The 22,509-nt window shown below is 37.1% G+C and overlaps 1 protein-coding gene across 1 annotated transcript; it reads left to right on the forward strand.

Annotated features, from left to right (window-relative positions):
• Nucleotides 1–18,332: 18,332 nt before the first annotated feature.
• LOC140512860 (olfactory receptor 5p57-like) lies at nt 18,333–19,271 on the forward strand. Its single transcript, XM_072622230.1, has one exon. The coding sequence runs from the start codon at nt 18,333–18,335 to the stop codon at nt 19,269–19,271; it is 939 nt and encodes a 312-aa protein (XP_072478331.1).
• Nucleotides 19,272–22,509: the final 3,238 nt, after the last annotated feature.

Here is a 22,509-nt window from a genome sequence, read left to right on the forward strand (position 1 = left end):
TTCCTCTGACAGTATGCTTTCTTCTTCCTCATCTGAAAGAATGGGGGAAGACACCTGTTCCTCAAGAAAGTAACCTTCTATGGTCTTATTTTATTTTCCTTTTTTGGGCATTTTCCCAGTCAGTTACTTGACTTCTGAGTTTTCTATCCACAACCACCTGGCCTCCAGTTCCACCAAGCCAGCACTGGGGGCTGAGATTCAGATGAGCTACTCAAAAGCCTGAGGGGTTTTAGGCAGGGGCAGAGCTGCTATTCAGTGTGAGATTAAGATCAGCTGCTCAAGAGAGGACAGGGCTGTCACACAGGGCTCAGTTCCCTCAAGGGGTTTACGATGAGACCTTCAACAGTGGATGCGGGCTACTGACTGCTTTGGGAGCCTTGCTGCTGCTCCCTCTACTGCTGCCTCCTGAGGAGGCCTGAGTTATAGGGACACTGTGCTCACTTCTCCACCACCTGAAAATACCCTCTTACTGACCTGTGTGTTGAAGGATATGTGTTGCTGCTGGAGATTCTGTCCCTCAAACCTGCTCAGATCTGCTCCTTTTGGTGCCAGGTGTTCAAGGCAGGGCTGGGCTCTGCTCTGTGTCCAGTGTGTGACATTCCTTTCCCATAAGTCTTTCAGGTCTCTCTGGGATAGAAATCTCCTCCACTCTGTTGTTCTGTGGCTTCTGCTGCTCTAGAATTTGCTGAGAGTTCTTCTTTCCAGGTATTTTATGAGCTGTGGGGTAAGAGCTAGCATATGTGTGTCTTTTTACTCCACCATCCTGGCTTTGCCCCCAGTAGGCTAGATTCTGATTGGGCATGACTCTCAATATCAAGGTGAAGAATTGTTATTTTGTCCTCAAGGCAATAAGGGATCTCTTAAAGGGTTGAGTAAGCAAGTGACATGATTTGCTTGTGATGTGGTTGAGGTAGATGATTTTTGCAGAATTTTAGAGGATAGTTTACAGAAAGGAGAAACTGAACTTCTAATTAAGAGGCTTCTGCAATATTCCAAGTGAGAGGAGATAAAAACCTGAGGTAGAGTGATGGCTATTTAAGTGGCTATGAGAAGTTGTGAGATGCATGTTGCAGATGAAGTAGTAAGAGTTGACAGCTGACTGCTTAGGAAATGGAAGATAGAAGAACAGAGGCTGATTTCAGGATCAGAAACTTGGCTCCTTGGAAGGATGGTGAGACCATGAACAGAAGTAAGAATTAATGTAGCTAAGTAGTTTTAGGTTGAACATTGGGAATGAGGTGATTTCTCTTTCGAATGTGTAGAGTTTGAAAGGCTTTAGGGACATCTAGTTGGAAATGTCCAAGTACTGGCGATGTGTCGATTGGAGTTCAGGGCTGGTTTTACTGACCTAGGATTTATTTGAATGGAGATGTTAACATCAGTGGAAGCTAATGAGTCCTCTGAGAAGGTATAGAAAAAAAAAAGAGAGGATCCATAAAGGAGCTTGGGGGAACATTTATGATTAGGAAGCAGCATAGTATTGATAATCTGCTGAAAGAGGCTGAGAGGAAAGGTTGGAGAGGGAGGTAGAATACTAGTATCGGAATCGCCATTGTCATAAAAATTCATAAGGAAAAACTATCCAATAAGAGTAAGTTGTCCAGAGTGTCACATGCTGCAAAGAGGCCAAGAATTAATCAATCAACAAATACTACCAAGCACTTATTCTTTTTTTAACCACTTTCTTAAGTATTAATGATAGAAATACAAAGTGTATAATGCTCTTTACCATCTATGAAGTTAAATAAAGATTGAAAAGATATATGATTTATAAATTATTGATAACTTTGCAGAGAATAGTTGTGTTAGAATGACAGAGTCAGAAACCAAATCAGAATGCTTTCACAAGAGAGTAGGAGAAATGGACTCATCAAAGGTAGATTTTTTTCCCCCTGAGAGCTGATAGGGAAAGAGAAGAGATATAGTATGATAAATTGAAAGAATAACATGGTCAAATGAAAAGTTGTAAAGGACTGGACAAATCTGAGCACATTTGCCACGTAGATAAAAAGATTAAAGACTATGGAGTAGTTTTTCAATGGGGGAAGCTAACGTTTGAAATAGGAGGGATGGGATCAATGGAACAAATAGAAGAATTCGTCTTGGAGGAAAGAAGTACTCTCTTTTTCAGATTGTTGCAAAGATAACAGGGGATGACATGGAGGAATATTGAATTGTAGAAGAGGAAAGGAAAAGAATCCCTCAGGGATAGCCTTTCTTTTGTAATAAAAATGGATTGCAAAATCCTCTCTTGATAGGGAAGTATAAAGCAGAAGGTACTGAAAAATTGCCCCATCGCTCCACAAATTTATACTAAGTTAAGGCATTCTTTTTTCTTGTGGTCACAAAAAAAGAGTTGAATCACAGAGTCCCAAATGAGTATTATAGTCAGAGTCTTCTCTCAGATAAACAGTATCTTTCATTATTTTATATCATTTTTACTAGGCCTACAAGAAAAGAAAGAATATATTTAGAGTTGGAAGTAATAGGAACATTTCAGGAAAAAGTAATATTTAAGACAATGTCTTGCATTTGGAACTTAACAAGGATTAACAAATGCAAGCGTTTCAAGGTCTTTAAAAGATGTGTAACATTTATAGGTACTATACTTGTGTGTTTGTATAAGTCAGGTTGAACTTACTTTTTTCTCTTGTGCATTTTGAAAATGTTTTCTTCTTGTTCCTTTCATCCACTACTTTCTATCACTACCCAGTCAGCCACTATCTTGCCACTCACAGTGGAAGCCCTCCCTTGTAAATGATCTGTACAGGCAAGGAAATCAAATCAACAAATCCATCATGGTTGACAATCCAGCTTAATTCTGTATTTTTAGTTCATCACTTTTCTGCCAAGAAGTAGTTGATAATATTTCCTCATCAGTCTTATGATGACAGGATTTGTCACTGTTTTCATCCACTTTCAGAGACCTTTCAAAGTGGTTTTCCCTCTCGTGATTATGGTGGCTATTACATAAATTGTTCATCTAGTACTACTGAATCCACTCTGCATCAATTAATGAAAATGTTGGTATAAAACTCCAAAGCAGTGTTTCTTCTTATATGTCACACTTCTTGTGACATATAAAACTGCAACTACTTTTTTTATACCATGATTTGCTCAGCTATTCTGCAATGAAGGAATTGATAAGGAAATAGGATATGATTATAGTATGTTGAGCAAGTATTTTCCTAGAAACAGCAGTATTTCTAGGGGAAATTTTCCATAGTCCTTCAGGGTAACAATATCAAGCTTAATGATTCCTTTTTGCAGAAATGCCAAGTTCTAGGACCAAAATACAATGAGAATGGGGTAGTTAGGTGTCACAGTGAAGTTAGGAGGACCTGTGTACAAATTCTGTCTCAGACACTTGACCTTTAATAACGGTGTGACTCTGGGCAATCCAACCCCAATTTCCTTGCCAAAACAAAACACAACAAAGAACAATGAGAAGACTCTAAATTGAGATTCTGCATTCCTCCTCTCTTGTGATTTTAGAAAACAGAAGTGATTTTAGAAAGTAGGATTTTCCTCATAGTCAATTTGCATCAGGTGGATAGAATCTTCACATATTAAAGGTGGTCCTGTGAGAAGCTAAGGAATATAATGAAGACTCTATTTCTTTGGAAGGGATTAATAATGGTGGTTAGTTGGCAGAACAGCATTTATACATGTAGAAATAGTCTCTGCATATAGCTAAGACATGTTCCAAGGACATAATTAAACAATCCTCTTCACTCTTATGGCATTTTCCACATAAAACGGTAAAACTGATCAATCTTACAGTATGGTTGGTTCAGGAAAGCAATTGAGAGACAACAATATATTCATCTCTGTTTTGCTGGTGGGCACCCTACCATAATGCTTAAGAGGAAAGTACGAGAGTATGATAATTGAAACGGAATGTAAATGTTTCCTGAATACATCAATAGACATATCCAATGATTAATCCTGTATTCCATTTTTCCTCCATTTCTTCTAATAGGAAATCTTTCCAACAAAAATATCTGGAAATAACTGCTCTGCTTTGAAAGAATTCATTGTTTTGAGATTAACAGATGATCCAAACCTTGTTGTCATCCTCTTTGTGATATTTCTGGGTGTCTATGCTGTCACTTTAGTTGGTAACTTTAGCTTAATCACTTTGGTCAGAAGTAGCTCCCAACTTCACACTCCAATGTACTTTTTCCTCAGTCACTCAGCATTTGTACACGTTGGATATTCCTCATCTGTCACATCAGTTATGCTAAAGACATTCCATGTGGACAAAACTCTAGATGTTCTGTGCAGCCACCTTTGAGACAGCTGAGTGCTTCCTACTGGCTGTGATGGCTTATGATCAGTACGTTGCCATCTGTAACCCTGTTCTCTACTCCACCAACATGTCTACTAGCCTCTGCACTCAATTACTCATCTCATCCTACCTGGGTGGATATGTAAATGCTTGGGTCTTCACTGGTTGCTTATTAAATAATTTCTGCTGTACTCCCAATTAGATCAATTGCTTTTTCTGTGATTATTCATCACTTTTTGAAGCTTTCCAACTCTGAAGATAATCTTGCCGGAATTCTTCCTGCTGCCCATTCTGGGTGGATAATTAAGATCACAGTGGTAATAATCATAATCTCTTATGTATACATCATCTTCTCTGTCCTGAGGATAAGTTCCATTGAAGGGAGATCCAAAGCTTTCTCAACCTGCACCTCCCACCTCACAGCAGTCACTCTCTTTTATGGCACCCTCACATTAATTTATGTGATGCCGAAGTCCAGCTACTCAACAGAAAATAATAAAGTGGTATATGTTTTCTGTATTTTAATGATCCTCATGTTGAACCCCTTGATCTAGAGTCCAAGGAACAATGAAGTAAAAGAGGCCCTGACAAAATTGTTGAGTAGGAAATATCCGTTTTTATGAATTCAGTTTGATATAACAAGTTTTTATTAATTACATACTCTTTCCCATGTACTGTTATATTTCGTGGATGCAAGAAAAAAATGAAACCATCTCTTTATTTAAGAATCTAATATTCTACTGATACAATGATTAGGATTAAGTGATACCAACAACTCAGGTTTAGAAAAAGTACATTTTCCATTTTCATGAGTTAATTTGTGAATTAAATTGCTTATTACAAAGGTATGAAAATAACATGCAAGGTTCCACAAACATGGATATCACAATTCTGCAGATGTGTATGGAGAAGGGTCTTATTGCTGTCCTTGGGTCCATGATTTTTTTATTCTTGTAATATTCATTTTTTATTTCTTTCCTTTTACATTGTTATATTCCTTGTATGTGTTGGGTTCTTGACTCTACTATCATGACTGTAATAGATCAAGTAAATCTTTTCTATATTCCTATATTAATAGTATTTGTTGTTTCTTTCTTTTAAATTAATTTATTTAACTTTTAACATTCATTTTCACAAAATTTTGGGTTCCAGATTTTCTCCCCATTTGTCCCCTCCCCCCACCCCAACACACTGAGCATTCTAATTGCCCCTATCACCAATCTGCCCTCTCTTCTATCATCCCTCTCTGCCTTTGTCTCCATCTTCTCTTTTGTCCTGTAGGGCCAGATAACTTTCTATACCCCTTTACCAGTATTTCTTATTTCCTAGTGGCAAGAACATTACTCGACAGTTGTTCCTAACACTTTGAGTTCCAACTTCTTTACCTCCCTCCCTCCCTGCCCTTTCCCTTTGGAAGGCAAGCAATTCAATATAGGCCAAATCTGTGTAGTTTTGCGAATGACTTCCATAATAGCCATGTTGTGTAAGACTAACTATATTTCCCTCCATCCTATCCTGCCCCCCATTGCTTCTATTCTCTCTTTTGATCCTGTCCCTCCCCAAGATTGTTGAATTCTAATTGCTCCCTCCTCCCATTGCCCTCCCTTCCATCATCCCCCCCCCCCCTGCTTATCCTTTTCTCCCCCACTGTCCTGTATTGTAAGACAGATTTTCATACCTTTAGTGGAATGTGATGAGAGTAAACTTCATGTTTTTCTCTCACATCCCTTTTTTTCCCCTCCACTAAAAAGTCTTTTGCCTGCCTCTTTTATGAGAGACAATTTGCCCCATTCCATTTCTCCATTTCTCCTCCCGATATATTTCTCTCTCACTGCTTAATTTCATTTTTTAAAGATATGATCCCATCCTATTCAATTCACTCTGTGCTCTGTGTCTCTGTGTGTGTGTGCGTGTGTGTATGTGTGTAATCCAACCCACTACCCAGATACTGAAAAGTTTCAAGAGTTACAAATATTGTCTTTCTATGTAGGAATGTAAACAGTTCAACTTTAGTAAGTCCCTTATCACTTCTCTTTGCTGTTTACCTTTTCATGCTTCTCTTCATTCTTGTGCTTGAAAGTCAAATTTTGTTTTCAGCTCTGGTCTTTTCATCAAGAATGCTTGCAAGTTCCCAATTTCACTGAAAGACCATTTTTCCCCCTGAAGTATTATACTCAGTTTTGCTGGGTAGGTGATTCTTGGTTTTAGTCCTAGTTCCTTTGACTCCTGGAATATCATATTCCACACCCTTCAATCCCTTAATGTAGAAGCTGCTAGATCTTGTGTTATCCTGATTGTATTTCCACAGTACTTGAATTGTTTCTTTCTAGCTGCTTGCAATATTTTCTCCTTGGCCTGGGAACTCTGGAATTTGGCCACACTGCTCCTAGGAGTTTCTCTTTTTGGATGTCTTTCATGCGGTGTTCTGTGGATTCCTTGAATATTTTTTTTGACCTCTGGTTCTAGAATCTCAGGGCAGTTTTCCTTGATAATTTCATGAAAGATGATGCCTAGGCTCTTTTTTGATCATGGCTTTCAGGGAGTCCCATAATTTTTAAATTGTCTCTCCTGGATCTATTTTCCAGGTCAGTTGTTTTTCCAATAAGGTATTTCACATTATCTTCCATTTTTTCATTCTTGTGGTTTTGTTTTGTGATTTCTTGGTTTCTCATAAAGTCATTAGCCTTCATCTGTTCCATTCTAATTCTGAAAGAACTATTTTCTTCAGTGAGCTTTTGAACCTCCTTTTCCATCTGGCTAATTCTGCTTTTGAAAGCATTCTTCTCCTCATTGGCTTTTTGACCCTCTTTTGCCAATTGAGTTAGCTTATTTTTCAAGGTGTTATTTTCTTCAGCATTTTTTTGGGTCTCCTTTAGCAAGGTGTTGACCTGCTTTTCATGCTTTTCTTTCATCTCTCTCATTTCTCTTCCCAGCTTTTCCTCCACCTCTCCTACTTGATTTTAAAAATCCTTTTTTAGCTCTTCCATGGCCTGAGTCCATGGTATATTTATTTTGGATGTGTGGGATACAGAAGCCTTGACTTTTGTGTCTTTCCCTGATGGTAAGCATTGTTCTTCCTCATCAGAAAGGAAGGGAGGAAATTTCTGTTCACCAAGAAAGTAACCTTCTATAGTCTTATTTATTTTCCCTTTTCTGGGCTTTTTCCCAGCCAGTGACTTGACTTCTGAGTGTCCTTTCTACACCCACCTTGCCTCCAGATCCACCCAGTCAGCCCTTGGGATCTGAGATTCAAATGCTGCTTCCCAGCCTCAGGGCTTTGGGTGGGAGCAGGGCTGCTATTCAGTGTGAGATTAAGTTCAGGTGCTCAGGTGGCAGTAGGGCCGCCTCAAGGGGCTCAGTTCCCTCAGGGGGTTTATGTGGAGACCTTCAACAATGGATCCGGGTTTCTGTCTGCTTGGGGAGCCCCTGCCCCTCTGCTGCTTCCACTGCTGCCTCCCGAGGGGGCCTAAGTTATGGAGACATCCCACTCCCCTTCCAGAGAGCCAGAAAGACTCTCTCACTCACCCCCGTGCCTGTGGGTGGAGGGACCTGTGTGGCTGCTGGAGATTCTGTCCCTGAAGCCTGCTCGGATCTGCTCCTTTCGGTGCTGTGTGGCCAAGGTAGAGCTGGACTTGGCTCCGGGTCCAGTGTGCCACAGACCTTTCATGTCAGGTTTTCAGGTCACTCTGGAAAAGAAATCTCATCCTTTCCATTGTTCTGTGGCTTCTGCTGCTCCAGAATTTGTTGGGAGTTCTTCTTTGCAGATATTTTATGGGCTGTGGGTTCGGAGCTAGCATATGTGTGTCTTTCTTCTCCTCCATCTTGGCTCCTCGTGTTTATTGTTGCTTATGCTCAGTTACATTTTATTATGTTCATGTGCCACAATTTGTTTAGCCATTCCTCAGTCACTGGACATCTACTTTGCTTCCAGTTCCTTGCTACCACACAAGTTGTGGTGTAAGTATTTTTGCATATGTAGGGACTTTCCTTTTCTCAGTGACCATCTTTATGGCATAACACACCTGCAAATATGTGTTCGTTTTTCTGTGGGATAAGTTTTCATGAGACATGTGGAGGGAGAGATACTGGAGGAAATTTAGGTCATGAAAAAGTAAAACAAATCAATAATAAACCACTTAAAAACCAAAAATTTCCTGAACCTGCTCCCTTTTTAACTATTTGGTCTTGGACTTTACTCCCTTCCCTGCTGTGTTCAATCTAGCTACACTGGACCATCTCCCTTTCCCTGCATGCTCCATCTTCTGTGTCTTTACACTGGCTTTGTCACAGCCTTGAAATGCTTTACTTCCCCAAACTGCCAGTTAATATTTGGGACTTCCTCAAAACAACTCAAACCTCACTTTCTGCAACAAGCCTTTTCTGATCTCTCAAGCTAATAGTAACTTGTTCTCTACGATCACCTTTCATCCACTCTGCCTATAATTTGTATGTTGTTGGTGGTTTACTGGTGTCTTTCCCAATAGAATGTGAACTCCTGGAATGCTGGGAGTTTTTCCCCTTTGTATGATTGCATTCTCCTTCTTTCCTGACTGCATTCTTGCTCCTTAATATGTTAAGCCAAATAACTTCAGAGGAACTCTCTCTCTCTCTCTCTCTCTCTCTCTCTCTCTCTCTCTCTCTCTCTCTCTCTCTCTCTCTGTTTCTTTCTTTCTGTGTCTCTCTGTCTCTCTCATACACCCACACCCACACACCCACCCACACACTTTTCAGGGATTCCATACAAAATTTTATACAAGAGATATTTTACTTTCAATTGACAGTAAGAGAAGAAACAAATTTATATTTCCAGCACTTAAGAACTCCTTAATAGTCTTTCATTGTGAAAGACAATAAAAATGACTGTTTTAAAACTTTGACTGACTACTTACAGTGTCTGGCCTCCCACTGGGGAGGCAGTATGATAAAATGGAAAGAACATTCCTGAAGTTTGAATCCCCTAAGTTCATTTCTAAAATTCAATGATACAATAATTCCAGATTTACTAATGATAGTCAGGAAATCAGTTGTTAAAGAAATGAATTACTAATTTAGCATCTTTAACAACATTGGGCTAAGCTTGTATTTTCTTGTCCTCATTATTCTGCAGTTAAGATTGGTAATTGAATGGTTGATCGGAGTTCTGATATCTTTTAATCCATATAATTATATATGTATATATACATATATATGTATATATATGTATATATATATACATAAAATTCATATATGTATATATATATATATGTATATGTATATTGCCTGGATGAAAGGAAATGACATATTTGTGTAAAATGTTTTGCAAAACTTGCTAGCATTGTCAAAAGTAGTTATTATTGTTGTTTTAATAAATCACTCAGCTCACCTTTTATTATCGTTCTTGTGGAAAATATGACACAGCATATACTAGATGATAGAATCTTTAAACTGCTTCAGCATTGGTTGAATGGTTGTACCTAAGATTGATTTTTTGTGTTGGTAAGTTGCACCATCTTTTGTCTCACTTCTTACCTAGCCCTTTGCTGTTCCCTGGGCATTACCTTACACTGAAGCCTGGGAAAGACTTTGATTTAGACAAAGCAAGGTCATCCAATGCATCCTGGGTCATCATCAGTAGTGTTCACTTTGTTTTGTCACTGAACTTTGATACAGGCTGGAGGAGAGAGTGAGACTGAGAATTTTCCACAGCTCTGCCTAACTTAAATCCAATTCATGTGTAAATCAAGATATTACTCTTTTTATGTCATTGGTTCTCTTTAAGAATGAAGGATGAACAATAACAACAATATAGGAAATCCAGCTCCAATTCCTCATTCTAACATGGAGGGGTTCCTGGGTGTTCAAAGGATGAACCACTGGAACACAAGCTTTCCAAAATTCTCTTATGCTGTAAAGCTTAAAATATGGTTCTGGCAAGAAACCACCTGTGTGTTTTGAAAACCTGCCTGAGTACAATGAAGTTCATGATCAGTAGTCTGACTACTTGGGATGAAACAGAGGAAAATGGAGAGTAGCATCTCTGGGAAGGGGTGAAATGATCAGCTAGGCTGCAGCAAGAGAAAAAGTATTGGATTCTTAATATATCTCTGTCTGTTTCTCACCTTCCTGATGTCGACAGTTATTCTCCTCTGTCTACCATAAAATGAGGCTTAATTTTTTAGTCCCCACCGTTGGCTCCACCTACTATGCCATCTGTCAAGACTCCTCTCTTCAACAAGGATGTTAGGGGCTTACTATATGGCAACTCTATCCTATAACATGGAATACAAAAAAAAAAAGCAAAAAAAAATCCCTGCCTTCCAGTAGCTCACATTGCTTTTGGAGAGACACTATGTAAACAACTAGGTGCGTACAAGTTATAGAGCAGATGAACTGCAATCTTAGAGTTGAAGCTACTGTTAGGTAGAGAGGAAAAACATCTTGCAAAAAGTAGAATGTGAATTGTCGTCAGGAAAATCAGGTAAAATAACTGGCCGGAATATAAACAGTCTAATGTTATTAAGTCCCTTATGATATTCCTTTCCTGTTTATCTTTTATGCTTCTCTTGAGTCTTGCATTTGAAAGTCAGATTTTTATTTAACTCTGGTGTTTTCATGAGGAATGCCTGAAAAGTCCTCTATTTCATTGAATATATATATTTTTTGCCTTAAGGATTATACTCAGTTTTGCTGGGTAGGTGATTCTTGGTTGTAATTTTAGTTCCTTTACCCTATAAAATAACACACTTTACCTTTGAAGTCCACTATTCCTTTATTATAAAAACTCTTAAGCTTGTTATTTCCTGATGGTGGCAGCATAATACTTGCATTGTTTCTCTCTGGCTGCTTGCAATATCTTCTCCTTACCTGGGAGCTCTGGAATGTGGCTATAATATTTTTGAGAGTTTTCATTTTGGGATGGGTTTCAGGAGGTGATTAATGAATTCTTTCAATTATTACTTTCCCCTCTGGTTCTAGAATATCTGGGAACTGTTACTTGATAATTTCTTTAAAGATGCTGTCAAGGCTCTTTTCTCCATCATTCCTTTCAGGAAGTTCAATAATTCTTAAATGATCTCTCCTGGATCTATTTTCTAGGTCAGTTGTTTTTCGAATGAGATATTGGACACTGCATTCTAGTTCTCTTTGTTTTGTTTTTGTTTTATTGTTTCTTGATGTCTCATAAAGTCATTGGCTTCTCCTTGTTCAATTCTAATTTTTAAGGAATTATTTTTTTCAATGAGCTTTTGTAGCTCCTTTTCCATTTGACCAATTTTCCTTTTTAAAGACTTGTATTCTTCAGTGAATTTTTTAATATATTTTTTCATTTAGATAATTCTAATTTTCAAGGAATTCACCTCTTCATTGGTTTTTCGTACTACTTTTACCATTTGGCCATTTCTGTTTTTTTAAAGATGTTATTTTCTTCAATAATCTTTTGTGCCTCCTTTTCCACGCTATTGACTCTTTTTTCATGATTGTCTTGCATCATTCTCATTTCTCTTCCAAGTTTTCCTCTGCCGCCCTTTCTTAATTTTTGACATCCTTTTTAAGCTCTCCTGTGATTTGAGACCAATTCATATTTTTCTATGAGTCTTTGTATGTAGGAATTTTGGCCATGTTGTTTTCCGCGTGTGTTTTGATCTTCCTTGTCACCACAGTGACTTTCTATGGTCAGATTTTTTTCTGTTGTGTGCTCATTTTTGCTTTTTAACTCTTTGCTAAAGTGAGGTTCTGCCTCTCAGGGTGGAGGAAACACTGTCCCAAGATTCAGGAATTTTGTGCTGCTCTTTTCAGATGTGCCTCTAGGGACCTATATGTTTTCATTTCTTCCAAGGTGCTAAGTTCTCAGTAGAGGTGTTTAGTACTCTCCTGGTCTGTGCTTTGATATGTGATTGACCACAAGCACTCTTTTCTGCCCTGTTACTGTGACAAGATTCTCTGCTCTAGTGTGGCCATAAACTCTGGTGTGCTACTGCTTCTTCTTTTCCTGGGACTGTTACTCAGGACTATGGCCCAGATCAATGTATGGGTAAAGCAATAGAGTCCTGTCCTCAGTGTCAGCAAAAAGACCGTTATGAGACATAAATGGGGATGTTATGAGTAAATTAAGAGAGACATGATATAGTTTCCTTCTCACATACATGCTCAGGGAAGAATTTATGACCAAACAGCATATAGGGAGCGTTGTGGGATTTCATGACCCTCAGCTGACTCACAGCATACATCAACTGTTCTATGGAGATTTTTTGTGGCATATATTATTTGGACCCTTATATTCGAATGAAATTTTATCAGGAGCCTTGGAAAGATTTTCAAAATTTCCTTTACACATGACTAATTACCTTCACTATGAATAGTGCCTTTGTTCCAGGATCTGCAGTTTCTAATAAGCTGAGTTTCAGAGTTGATCTTTCAGCTTCGGTTTTATATATGTATAATCAGCATGTGTTAGGGCCTGACCAAAATGAATCTGATGAGGTGATGAGGACCATGTTTCATAGTTAGTGAACATAGTCACAAGCACAATGGCCACATGTTTTTCCCAAAGAAATTTTTGAGAGCTTTGATGACATATCAGACTAGATTAGCTATGCTGCTATTTAATCTTCCTTTTTTTTACTTTTCCAAAATCTTGGATACTCATAGATGAAGAAAAAATAATGAAGCCCCTTGAGAATTTAGAGAACTTCTCACACAGTTTATTGGTGTTCTTATAATTGTCTCAATCCTAATGGATTTCAAAAGACATTTTAATTATGACCGTTATGTTTGGTGCTGTTTCCCAAGGGTTTAATCCCAACTGTTGTGAAACTCAACATAAATATTGTGCTACTATACAAACATAACAACTGGAGCCTAATGTAATCATTTACTTGCGTCAATGGGTACCACTTGGTTTTAATTTAAAATTCTTAGACATAATTATTCATTTGTAGTTCATTTCAGAGAACCTGTCTATTCCTCTTGAAATGCCGAACATTATATTGTTTTCAGTTTTTATAGAGCTTTAATGCACCTCTCTCTCTCTCTCTCAATGAGTAAGATTCATTCCTGATTTTGGTCTTGTTTCTGATCCCTTATAAGGCCATGTATTGTTAAAGATTTGGAAATGAAGTATATGCATTGAGCATTATTGCAGCATGGTAATAAATAAAATTTTGATCTCTCATAGGTCATATCATATATCCTGGAATATCAAAACAAGCACAAGATCATAGATGACATGGTAAGGAAAAATTAGGTTAAAGTATTTTTGTTTACACAAGTACATTTGTTTCAGTTATTACTTTCTCTCAACTTCTCAAATTGAGGCTTTGGGTGAGGAATTTCAGAGACACATTTGTTCATTGATGTAATGGAAAAAGAATTGGACTTGAAGTGAGGAGAACTGGGTTTGAGTGAGTTTGAATTGGGTTTAGTTACTCTGACTATAATAGTTGTGTGACTGCACCACTGTGATCCTTAGTTACCTCATCTGTAAAATTAGCATAATAATATCATCCAAAAATTGTGGGGAGAAAGTAATTTGAGAAACTTAAATTTTTATATTGTTATTAATTGTTCATGCTATGTGATTATTTTGATTATGATACCAACATGAATGAGATATTTGATTTTCAAATGTGCATTGTTGTCTTCCTTTCAACTAATATTTTGATGTGTCCTCTATACAGGGTGCCCTGTCCTAGTCACTGGGAATAAAAAGAATAAAATGCAAAACAGTCTTTAAAGTCAAGGAGTTTACATTCCATAGGAGAGGAACGGATGAAATATTTACAGAGATATGTAAATACAAGATAAATTATGGAGGAACAGAATCTTAGAAACTAGATTTCTGTTAAGTAGTGATCCACTTGCTGAGAAACAAAGGAAGCTTGAAACTCTAAGATGAATTCAGTTGTATTTGGAGTATCGAGGATGACTTGTGCAAATGGACAGAGATTAGGTGCAATTCTGGTTCTGGGGAAAGGCAGGCCACTTGACCTGGAGTTTAGACATGCCTGAGAGTAAAGTGAAATAAATCTGAGGAGGGACACTGGATTTATGTGGCATAGAAGCATAAATATCAAGTTGAGGAATTATTATTTTGTTCTCAAGTCGATAAAATTTATGTTCAAGGATTGAGTAATTAAATGATACGGTCAGTAAGGTGCTTTAAGAAGATAATTTCTGTGGGTTTTTAGAGGATAGTTTAGAGGGGATAGAAACTGGACTTCAAATTAGGAGTCTTTTGCAATAGCCTGATTGAGAGGAGACAAAAAAATGAGTTAGGGAAGTGGTTGTGTTAGTGGATGTAAGAATATATGTGAAATATGCTGGAGATATAGAACTGGCTAGATTAGACAATTCACTGGTTGTTTAAGGGAAGATAGAGGGAAAAGTAGAGATTAATTCCAGGATTCCAAACCATTGTATGTAGAAGAAGAGAGGGGTCGTGGAGACAAATAAGAAATTATGGGAATAATTATTTTAATTGAAGGTTGAAGATGACAAGAGTTCTCTTTAGAACTTGTTGAGTTTGAAATGACTTTGGGATGTTTATGTGTAAATATCCAACTATTGTTCATCTATATATTGGAGTTTAGAGGTGAATATATACAGTTGGAATTCATCTGAATAGTGAAGTTTATGACAATGTAACCTAAAAGACTCATGATGTAAAATGTCATTCACATCCAGAGAAAGAACTATGCAGTCAGAACACAGAATGAAGCAGACTATTTTCTCTTTTGCTATGTCTGGTTTAGATGTGTTTTTCTCATACTTTCTCCCATTTGTTTTAATTCTTCTATGCAACATGACTAATGGGAAAATGTGTTTAATAAGACTGTATATGTAGAGACCATATGAGATTGAATTCCTTCTTGGAGAGGAAGGGGGGAGAATATTTAAAACTAGTGGAAGTTATTTTTGAAAATTGAAAAAAATAAATAAATAACATTGGAAAAAAGATAAAGAATAGGGGAGAGGGTCTAGGACAGAGAAAAAGGCATGTATAGGATTAGGATACTACACAGGGATCATGATCTGGCAAAGGAGGCTGAGGAGGAAAGGTCAGACAGGTTGAATAGTACTAGTATCAGAGTGTCATGAAAACTCATGAGGAGTTGATGGTCCACCTTGTCATGTGCTTAGTAGAGGTCAAGAACCAATCAATCAATCAATCACTCAGTCAGTATTTATTTAGCATAGCCTTTTTTCTCAGCTACTTTCCAAGGTTCTAATGAGAGAAATACAAAGTCTGTTGCAATCCCTATCCCTTAGGAATTTAAATGAAGATTATGAAAATGTCATTTACAAATTAGCAAAGTATTGGTAACTTTGTAGAGAATATTTCCTGTGGATTGATGGGGTCAGAAACAAGACTATAAAGAATTAAGATGTGACTAGGAGGAGAGGAAATGGACTAAAGAATATTAGATTTTTTTCCTAAGACATTATTGGGAAAGGGATGAGGTATAATATGATACCTGTAAAGGATGTCAGGGTCAAATGGAAAATTTTATAGGATTGGACACTTCTGAGCCAATTATTAGGAGAAAGGGGAAAGTCCATAGATTAAAATGATGAAAAGTTAAAAGGGAGTTTTTCACTGGGGAAATCATAGGGTTGAAACAGAAGAGATGGAATTAATGAAACAATTGGAGGAACTGACCCTGGAGAAAAGAAGGATGATCTTTCTCAGAGATTGTTGAAATGACTATAGGGTGTGATATTGAGGGGTTCTGAATTTTAGAAGAGAAAAGAAAAGGAAGCCCACAGGGGCAGCCTTTGTTTTGTTAGAAAAGTTGGATGCCAAGTCCTCTCTTGAGAGGGAAAGTTAATGTAGTAGGCATTGAAAAACTCACTCAGCCCTCTACAAAGTTTTGTTTAGTTAAGCCACTTCTTTTTCTTGTAGTCAGTCATAAAGAAAGTGGTGGATAATAGACCCATAAATGAGTTTCATAATCTGTTTGTTCTTTAGCTGAGCATTGTCTCAATATGTTCTATCTGCCTTATTAGATTGAGAAGAGAAGAAAAATGAGTTTAGAGTTGGGAGTAATAAGAATATTTCAGGAAAAAAGTAATGTTTAAGATGATTTATTTTGTTTCAAACTCAATAGACATCAATAAATGTAAGCGTTTCAAGACAGTTGAGTCGTTAAAGGAATGTAACATATTGAAGTAAACTTACACTTCCTCTTTGTCTTTTTTGCATTCTGAAAGTGCTTTGCTGTTCCTCTTTCCTTCCTCTGTGTCTATCACCACCCACTTAGCTACCTCTTCTCCTTTTTAAGTGAATAGAAATAAATAGTTCAACCATGTCAGAGAATGTTGTGTCATTCTGCACTTCTAGTCTGTCATGTCTGAAACTGAATGTTTTTTTCAGTAACATTTTGTTCAGGTAAACTGAGACAGCTCTCTGTGCAAGATGACACTTATTACCAGGGCATACTGCCTCTCAATAAACTGACCAAAGGATTACCGATATTAATGTCAAAGTCCTTGAGCAGGAGAATAGTTAGTTTTTTTTTTGTTTTTTTGGTTTTTTTTATACAGATTTTGGGGTGTATAAAACAACAAAAAAAAACCCAAAATAGGGTAGATGATGTCATGGACTTAAGGACAACATGATTGTTTACAGAGCTGAGACTCGGGGAACAACATGATTGCTTGGAAGGTTAGTAATTAGAGTTACCGATGACCCCTCATATTTTCTCACGAGAATATGAAATGTTTTTATTTGGGGGTAGGTGGAAGTTAGCGTCCCAGACTTTTGGACATCCTTGATAGATAGCTTCATGATGTAGAGAACGCAGGCCCCACTCCCTTGCTTCCCACATATTCCCCAAGAGAGCTAATATCTCCAAGGCAAGAATATATCAATGATAGCAGGGGATCTGAATTCCTAAATTAACCCATTACAGGCCAGCTGAATTCTGAAATCATTTCAGAAGCAAAGAATAGTGACTTAAGTAATTATAGGAAAAAAACAGTTACAGGATGAAACCAATTATTTTAAATAGATCAATAAATAATGCAGAATCAAATGTTTTGAAGTCCATCACCACTCTGCCAGCACATAGTAGGCAATATTTTCTAACTGGTCTTCTGAAGACATTATTTGTCACTATTTCGGTCCAGGGTCTGATGTCTTTCAAAGTTGTTTCCCCTATCATGATTACTGAGGTCATCATGTTAATTGTTCTATTGAGTTTGCTCTACATTAGTTAATAAAAGTGGTTCCCATGTTACTCCGAAGCAGTTATATGCAATACTTCTTGTGGTATGATAATGTCACTACTTTCCTATACCAGAGTTTGCTCTGCAATTGAAGGAGGTAATACGTAAATAGAATGTGATTACAGCAGGTTGAGCAAGTGCTTTCAATTGTTTTGCCTAGAGACAGCAAAGATCCCATGGGAAATTTCCCATATTCCTTCAGGCTGGCAATATATAGACTATTGATAGCCCTTTGTACGAATAACAAGTTATAGGAACCACGTAAAATGAGAAGTCTTAGAATCCAGATAACATAATTGTCTTTTGTGATTCTAGAGCAGAAGGGTTTTCTGGGAAACCAGTACTTTCCTTATGGTCAATTAGCATGAGGTAGATAACATCCTAGATGTGGAGAATGTTCCTGTGAAAATTCAAGACTCACAAAGCAGACTCAGTTTCTTTGGAAGGGATTAACAATGGTGGTTAGTTACTAGAACAGATTCTACACCTTTAGATATTGTCTCTGCATATGTGAAAGAAAGGATCCTATGGTGGGAATTCAACTATTTTCCTCACTCTTATATAATTTTTTTATACTGTCACAATGGCAAAAATGGTAATTCAGATAATACTGTTGGTCATTGGGGAAGAATCAAGAGGAAACTAATCTATCTCTGCTCTGCTTATTGTCAGCCTGTCATGGTGCATAGGAGCAAAGTATTGGAGTAGGATGATAGGATAGGCATGTAGGAGGGGACTGGTGAATGCTTTTTGCATACATCAACAGATATATCCAAATCTTAGTTAGGCATCCTACTTTAAACTTCTTTTCTTCTAACAGGCACTCTTTCTAAGACAGATGTCTGTCAATAATTGCACTGCTGTGACTGAATTCATTATTTTGGGATTAACAGATGATGCAACACTTCATGTCATCCTCTTTGTGATATTTCTGGGTGTCTATGCTGTCACATTAGTTGGTAACCTTAGCATAATCACATTGATCAGAAGTAGCTCCCAACTTCACACTCCAATGTACCTTTTCATTAGTCACTTGGCTTTTGTGGATATTGGTTATTCTTCATCTGTCACACCTTTCATGCTCATCAGCTTCCTTGTGGACAAGACCTCAATTCCTCTGGGAGGCTGTGTGGCTCAATTTTGTTTTGTAGCCATCTTTGGAACAACTGAGTGCTTCCTTCTGGCTGTGATGGCTTATGATCGATATGTGGCCATCTGCAGCCCCCTACTCTATTCCACCCACATGTCTGCTAATGTCTGCATTCTGTTCCTCATTGCATCCTACCTGGGTGGTTGCATAAATTCTTGGGTGTCTACTGGTTTCTTATTGAATCTCTCCTTCTGTGGATCCAATAAAATCAATCACTTTTTCTGTGATTATTCACCACTTTGGAAACTTTCCAAAAACCAAAATGAACTTGCTGAAATTCTTCCTGCTGTTTCTGCTGGGTCAGTACTTATAATCACAGTGATAATTATCATAATCTCTTATGTGTACATCCTCCTCTCTGTCCTGAAAATAAAATCCACTGAAGGGCGATCTAAAGCTTTCTCAACTTGTACCTCCCACCTCACAGCAGTTATTCTGTTCTATGGGACCCTTACATTCATTTATATGATGCCTAAATCTAGCTACTCTACAGATGAGAACAAGGTGGTGTCTATTTTCTATACTGTAATGATCCCCATGTTGAACCCTCTGATCTACAGTCTTAGAAATAATGAAGTAAAAGGGGCACTGAAGAAACTGATGAATAAACAACATGCTTTGTCATGAATTCAACTCAATACAACATTGTACTCATTAAGTATTACTATGCCTCTAGCTTTTTGTTTGGTTTCATGGATGCAAGAACAAAAACATTTCCTTCCTTCAAGGATCTGATATTCTATGGATACAATTGTTATGATTAAGTTTACCAATTAATGGGTTTTGCAAAGGCAAGTCCTTCGTCTTCTCTTTGTTAATCCTCTTTGTCTCAATTCCTCATGTATTAAATGAGATGAAAGAAATGACAAGCCATAACTGTATCTTTCTAAGAAAATCCAAATGGTTCATAAAGAATCAGACATGAGTGAGATGATTGAACAACAGCAAAATTCATTGTGTGTGTTACTTTCTTAGCTCTGCTATCATAACTGTATCAGATCATGTAAAAAATTTCTATGTTTCTGTATCAATGATACAGTACAGTAATATTTCATTATGTTCATAAGAGACAAATTGTTTAGCCATTCCTTAATCATGGAGCATCTGTTTTCTTTCTAGTTCTTTGTTGCCACAATAGTGGTTCTATAAATACTTTGGTCTATGCAGGGAAATTCTCTTAATCAGTGGCTACTTTTTTGGCATAATACACTTATATCATGTATTCTTTTTTCCTTAGCATAACTCTTTGTGAAGTGTGAGGTGGGACATACGCTAGAGGAAACTGAGGTTATGTTAAAACATAAATTATCAATAAAGAATTATTAAAAAATAAAGTCTCCTTAATCTTATTACTTCTTACCTTGTCAGTCTTACATCTTCCATCCATCCAGTGTTCAATTTAACTGCACTGGGTTATTTGACATTTCCCATACATAACACTCCATCTTCTGTGTCTTTACACTGACTTTCTTACACGTGTAAAATGGCTTTCCTGCCTACCTCTGCCAGTTAATTTGAGGAAAAATTATGCAAATGTAAAAATTTTTATCTACAACTGGAAAAAATGAAAGAATTTAAAAATTAGGAAGGTAATAGCTCCACTGGATTCTCCCTTAATGAAACCAATTGTGAAATAATATTTTCAGTTCTGACATCCTCATTTTAAGAAAATATTGAAAATACGGAGACCATCTAGAGGAGGGTAACCAAGTGGGTCATTAATCAACAAGGATTTTAAGGGTTTACAATATACTAACTCTATGTTTTGACTGGGAACACAAAGAAAAAGCAAAAAACAAACCCAACCCTGCCTTCCAGTAGCTAACGTTGCATTTAGAGAGACACTGTTTAAAGAACTAGGTTAGTACAAATTATAGTTAGAGTAGATGAGTGGTAATCTTAGAGAGGAAGCTGTTCTTAGTTAGGAACCACTTCTTGCAGAAAGTAGAATGGGAATTGTCTTCAAGAAATTCAGGGAAAATAACTGTCAGGAATGTAAACAGTTTAAGCTTAAGTTCCTGATGATTTTTCCTTCCCTGTTTACCTTTTCATGCTTCTCTTGAGTCTTATATTTGAATGTCAAATTTTCTACATAGTTCTGGTATTTTCACGAGGAATGCTTGAAAGTCCTTTGTTTCATTGAATATCTTTTTTTTTGCCCGTAAGGATTATACTTATTTTTGCTGACTAGGTGATTCTTGGTTGTAGTTCTGGCTAACATCCTTGTTCTCCAGAATATCTTATTTTAAGTCCACTCATCCTTTATTATGGAAGCTGCTAGATCTTGTGTTATCCTGACTGGATTTAAATTGTTTAAATTAAACTGACTTTAATTGTATCTTTCTAGGTACTTGAAATATTTTCTCCTTTACCTGGGAGCAATAATTGGCAATAATACTTCTAGGAGTTTTGAGGATTGGTTTCAGGAGGTGATTGGTGGATTCTTTCAATCTTTATTTTCCTCTTTGGTTTAGAATATCAGGGCATCTTTGATAATTTCTTGAAACTTGCTGTCCAGAATCTTTTTTTATTATGGCTTTCAGGTAGTCCAATAATTCTTTTTTTATATTAATTTTATTTAGTTTTCGTGTTCTACAATCACCACCATAAAAGTTAGATTTCCCCCCCTGACTTACTCCGCACTACCCCTCTCCCTCCCCAACATGGCACACAATTCTATATAGGATCTACACATATATTCCTATTGCATACATTTTCACTATAGTAAAACAGTGTAGAAGAACGAAAATAAAAGGGAGAAATCATATAAGAATCCCAAACATTAAACACATGCAAAAAATTGATCTGCTCCATTCTTCGATTGAGTTCCATAGTTCTTTCTCTGGATGTGGAAGGCATTTTGCCTTAGAAAATCACTGGGAATTTTTTAAGTCCTTGCATTGTTATGAAGTTCCAAGTCCACCAGAAAAACTCTCACACACTGTAGTCATTGCTGTGCCTAAAGTTCTTCTAGTTCTCTTCCTTTCACTCAGCATCAGATGATATAAGACTTTTCAAGCCTCTCTGAAGTCTTCATGTGCATCATTTCTTATAGTGCAATAGAATACCATTACATTCATATACCGTAATTTATTCAGCCATTCCCCAACTGATGGGCATCCCCTTGATTTCTAGTTCTTGGTCACTACAAAGAGTGCTGCTATAAATATTTTTGTACATATGGGACCCTTTCTGATTTGTATGATATCTTGGAGATACAGTTCTAGAAGCTATATTGTTGGGTCAAAGGGCATGCACATTTTTGTAGCCCTTTGGGCGTAGTTCCAATTTGCTCTCCAGAATGGTTGGATGAGCTAACAGCTCCACTAACAATGAATTAGTGTTTCAACTCTCCTACATCCTCTCCCAATATTTATCATTTTCCTGTTCTGTCATGTTTGCCAATCTGATAGGTGTGATGTGGTACCTCAGAGTTGATTTGATTTGCATCTCTCTAATCAAAAGTGATTTAGAACACTTTTTCATATGGTTATAGATATCTTTAATTCCTTCCTCTGAAAACTGCCTGTTCATATCCTTTGACCATTTGTCAACTGAAGAATGACTTGTATTGTTGTATATTTGACTCAGTTCTCTATATATGCAAGAAATGAGGCCTTTATCCCCGAGATTAGCTGTAAAAATTCTATCCCAATATACTATATCCCTTCGAATTTTGGTTCCATTGGGTTTGATTATGCAAAAACTTTTCAGTTTAATGTCCAGACTCTTTTTTTCTTTGTGGCTTTCTGGCAGGCCACTAATTCTTAAATTTTCTCTCCTGGATCTATTTTCCAGGTCAATTGTTTTTCCAGTTACATATTTTACATTTTCTTCTATCTTTTCCTTCTTTACGTTTTATTTG

The sequence above is a fragment of the Notamacropus eugenii genome, chromosome 6, assembly GCF_028372415.1.
Source record: "Notamacropus eugenii isolate mMacEug1 chromosome 6, mMacEug1.pri_v2, whole genome shotgun sequence".
Lineage (NCBI taxonomy): Eukaryota > Metazoa > Chordata > Mammalia > Diprotodontia > Macropodidae > Notamacropus > Notamacropus eugenii.

Coding starts and splice junctions, on each gene's coding strand:
- LOC140512860 (XM_072622230.1), top strand. CDS start 18,333: ATGTCTGTCAATAATTGCACTGCTGTGACTGAATTCATTATTTTGGGA.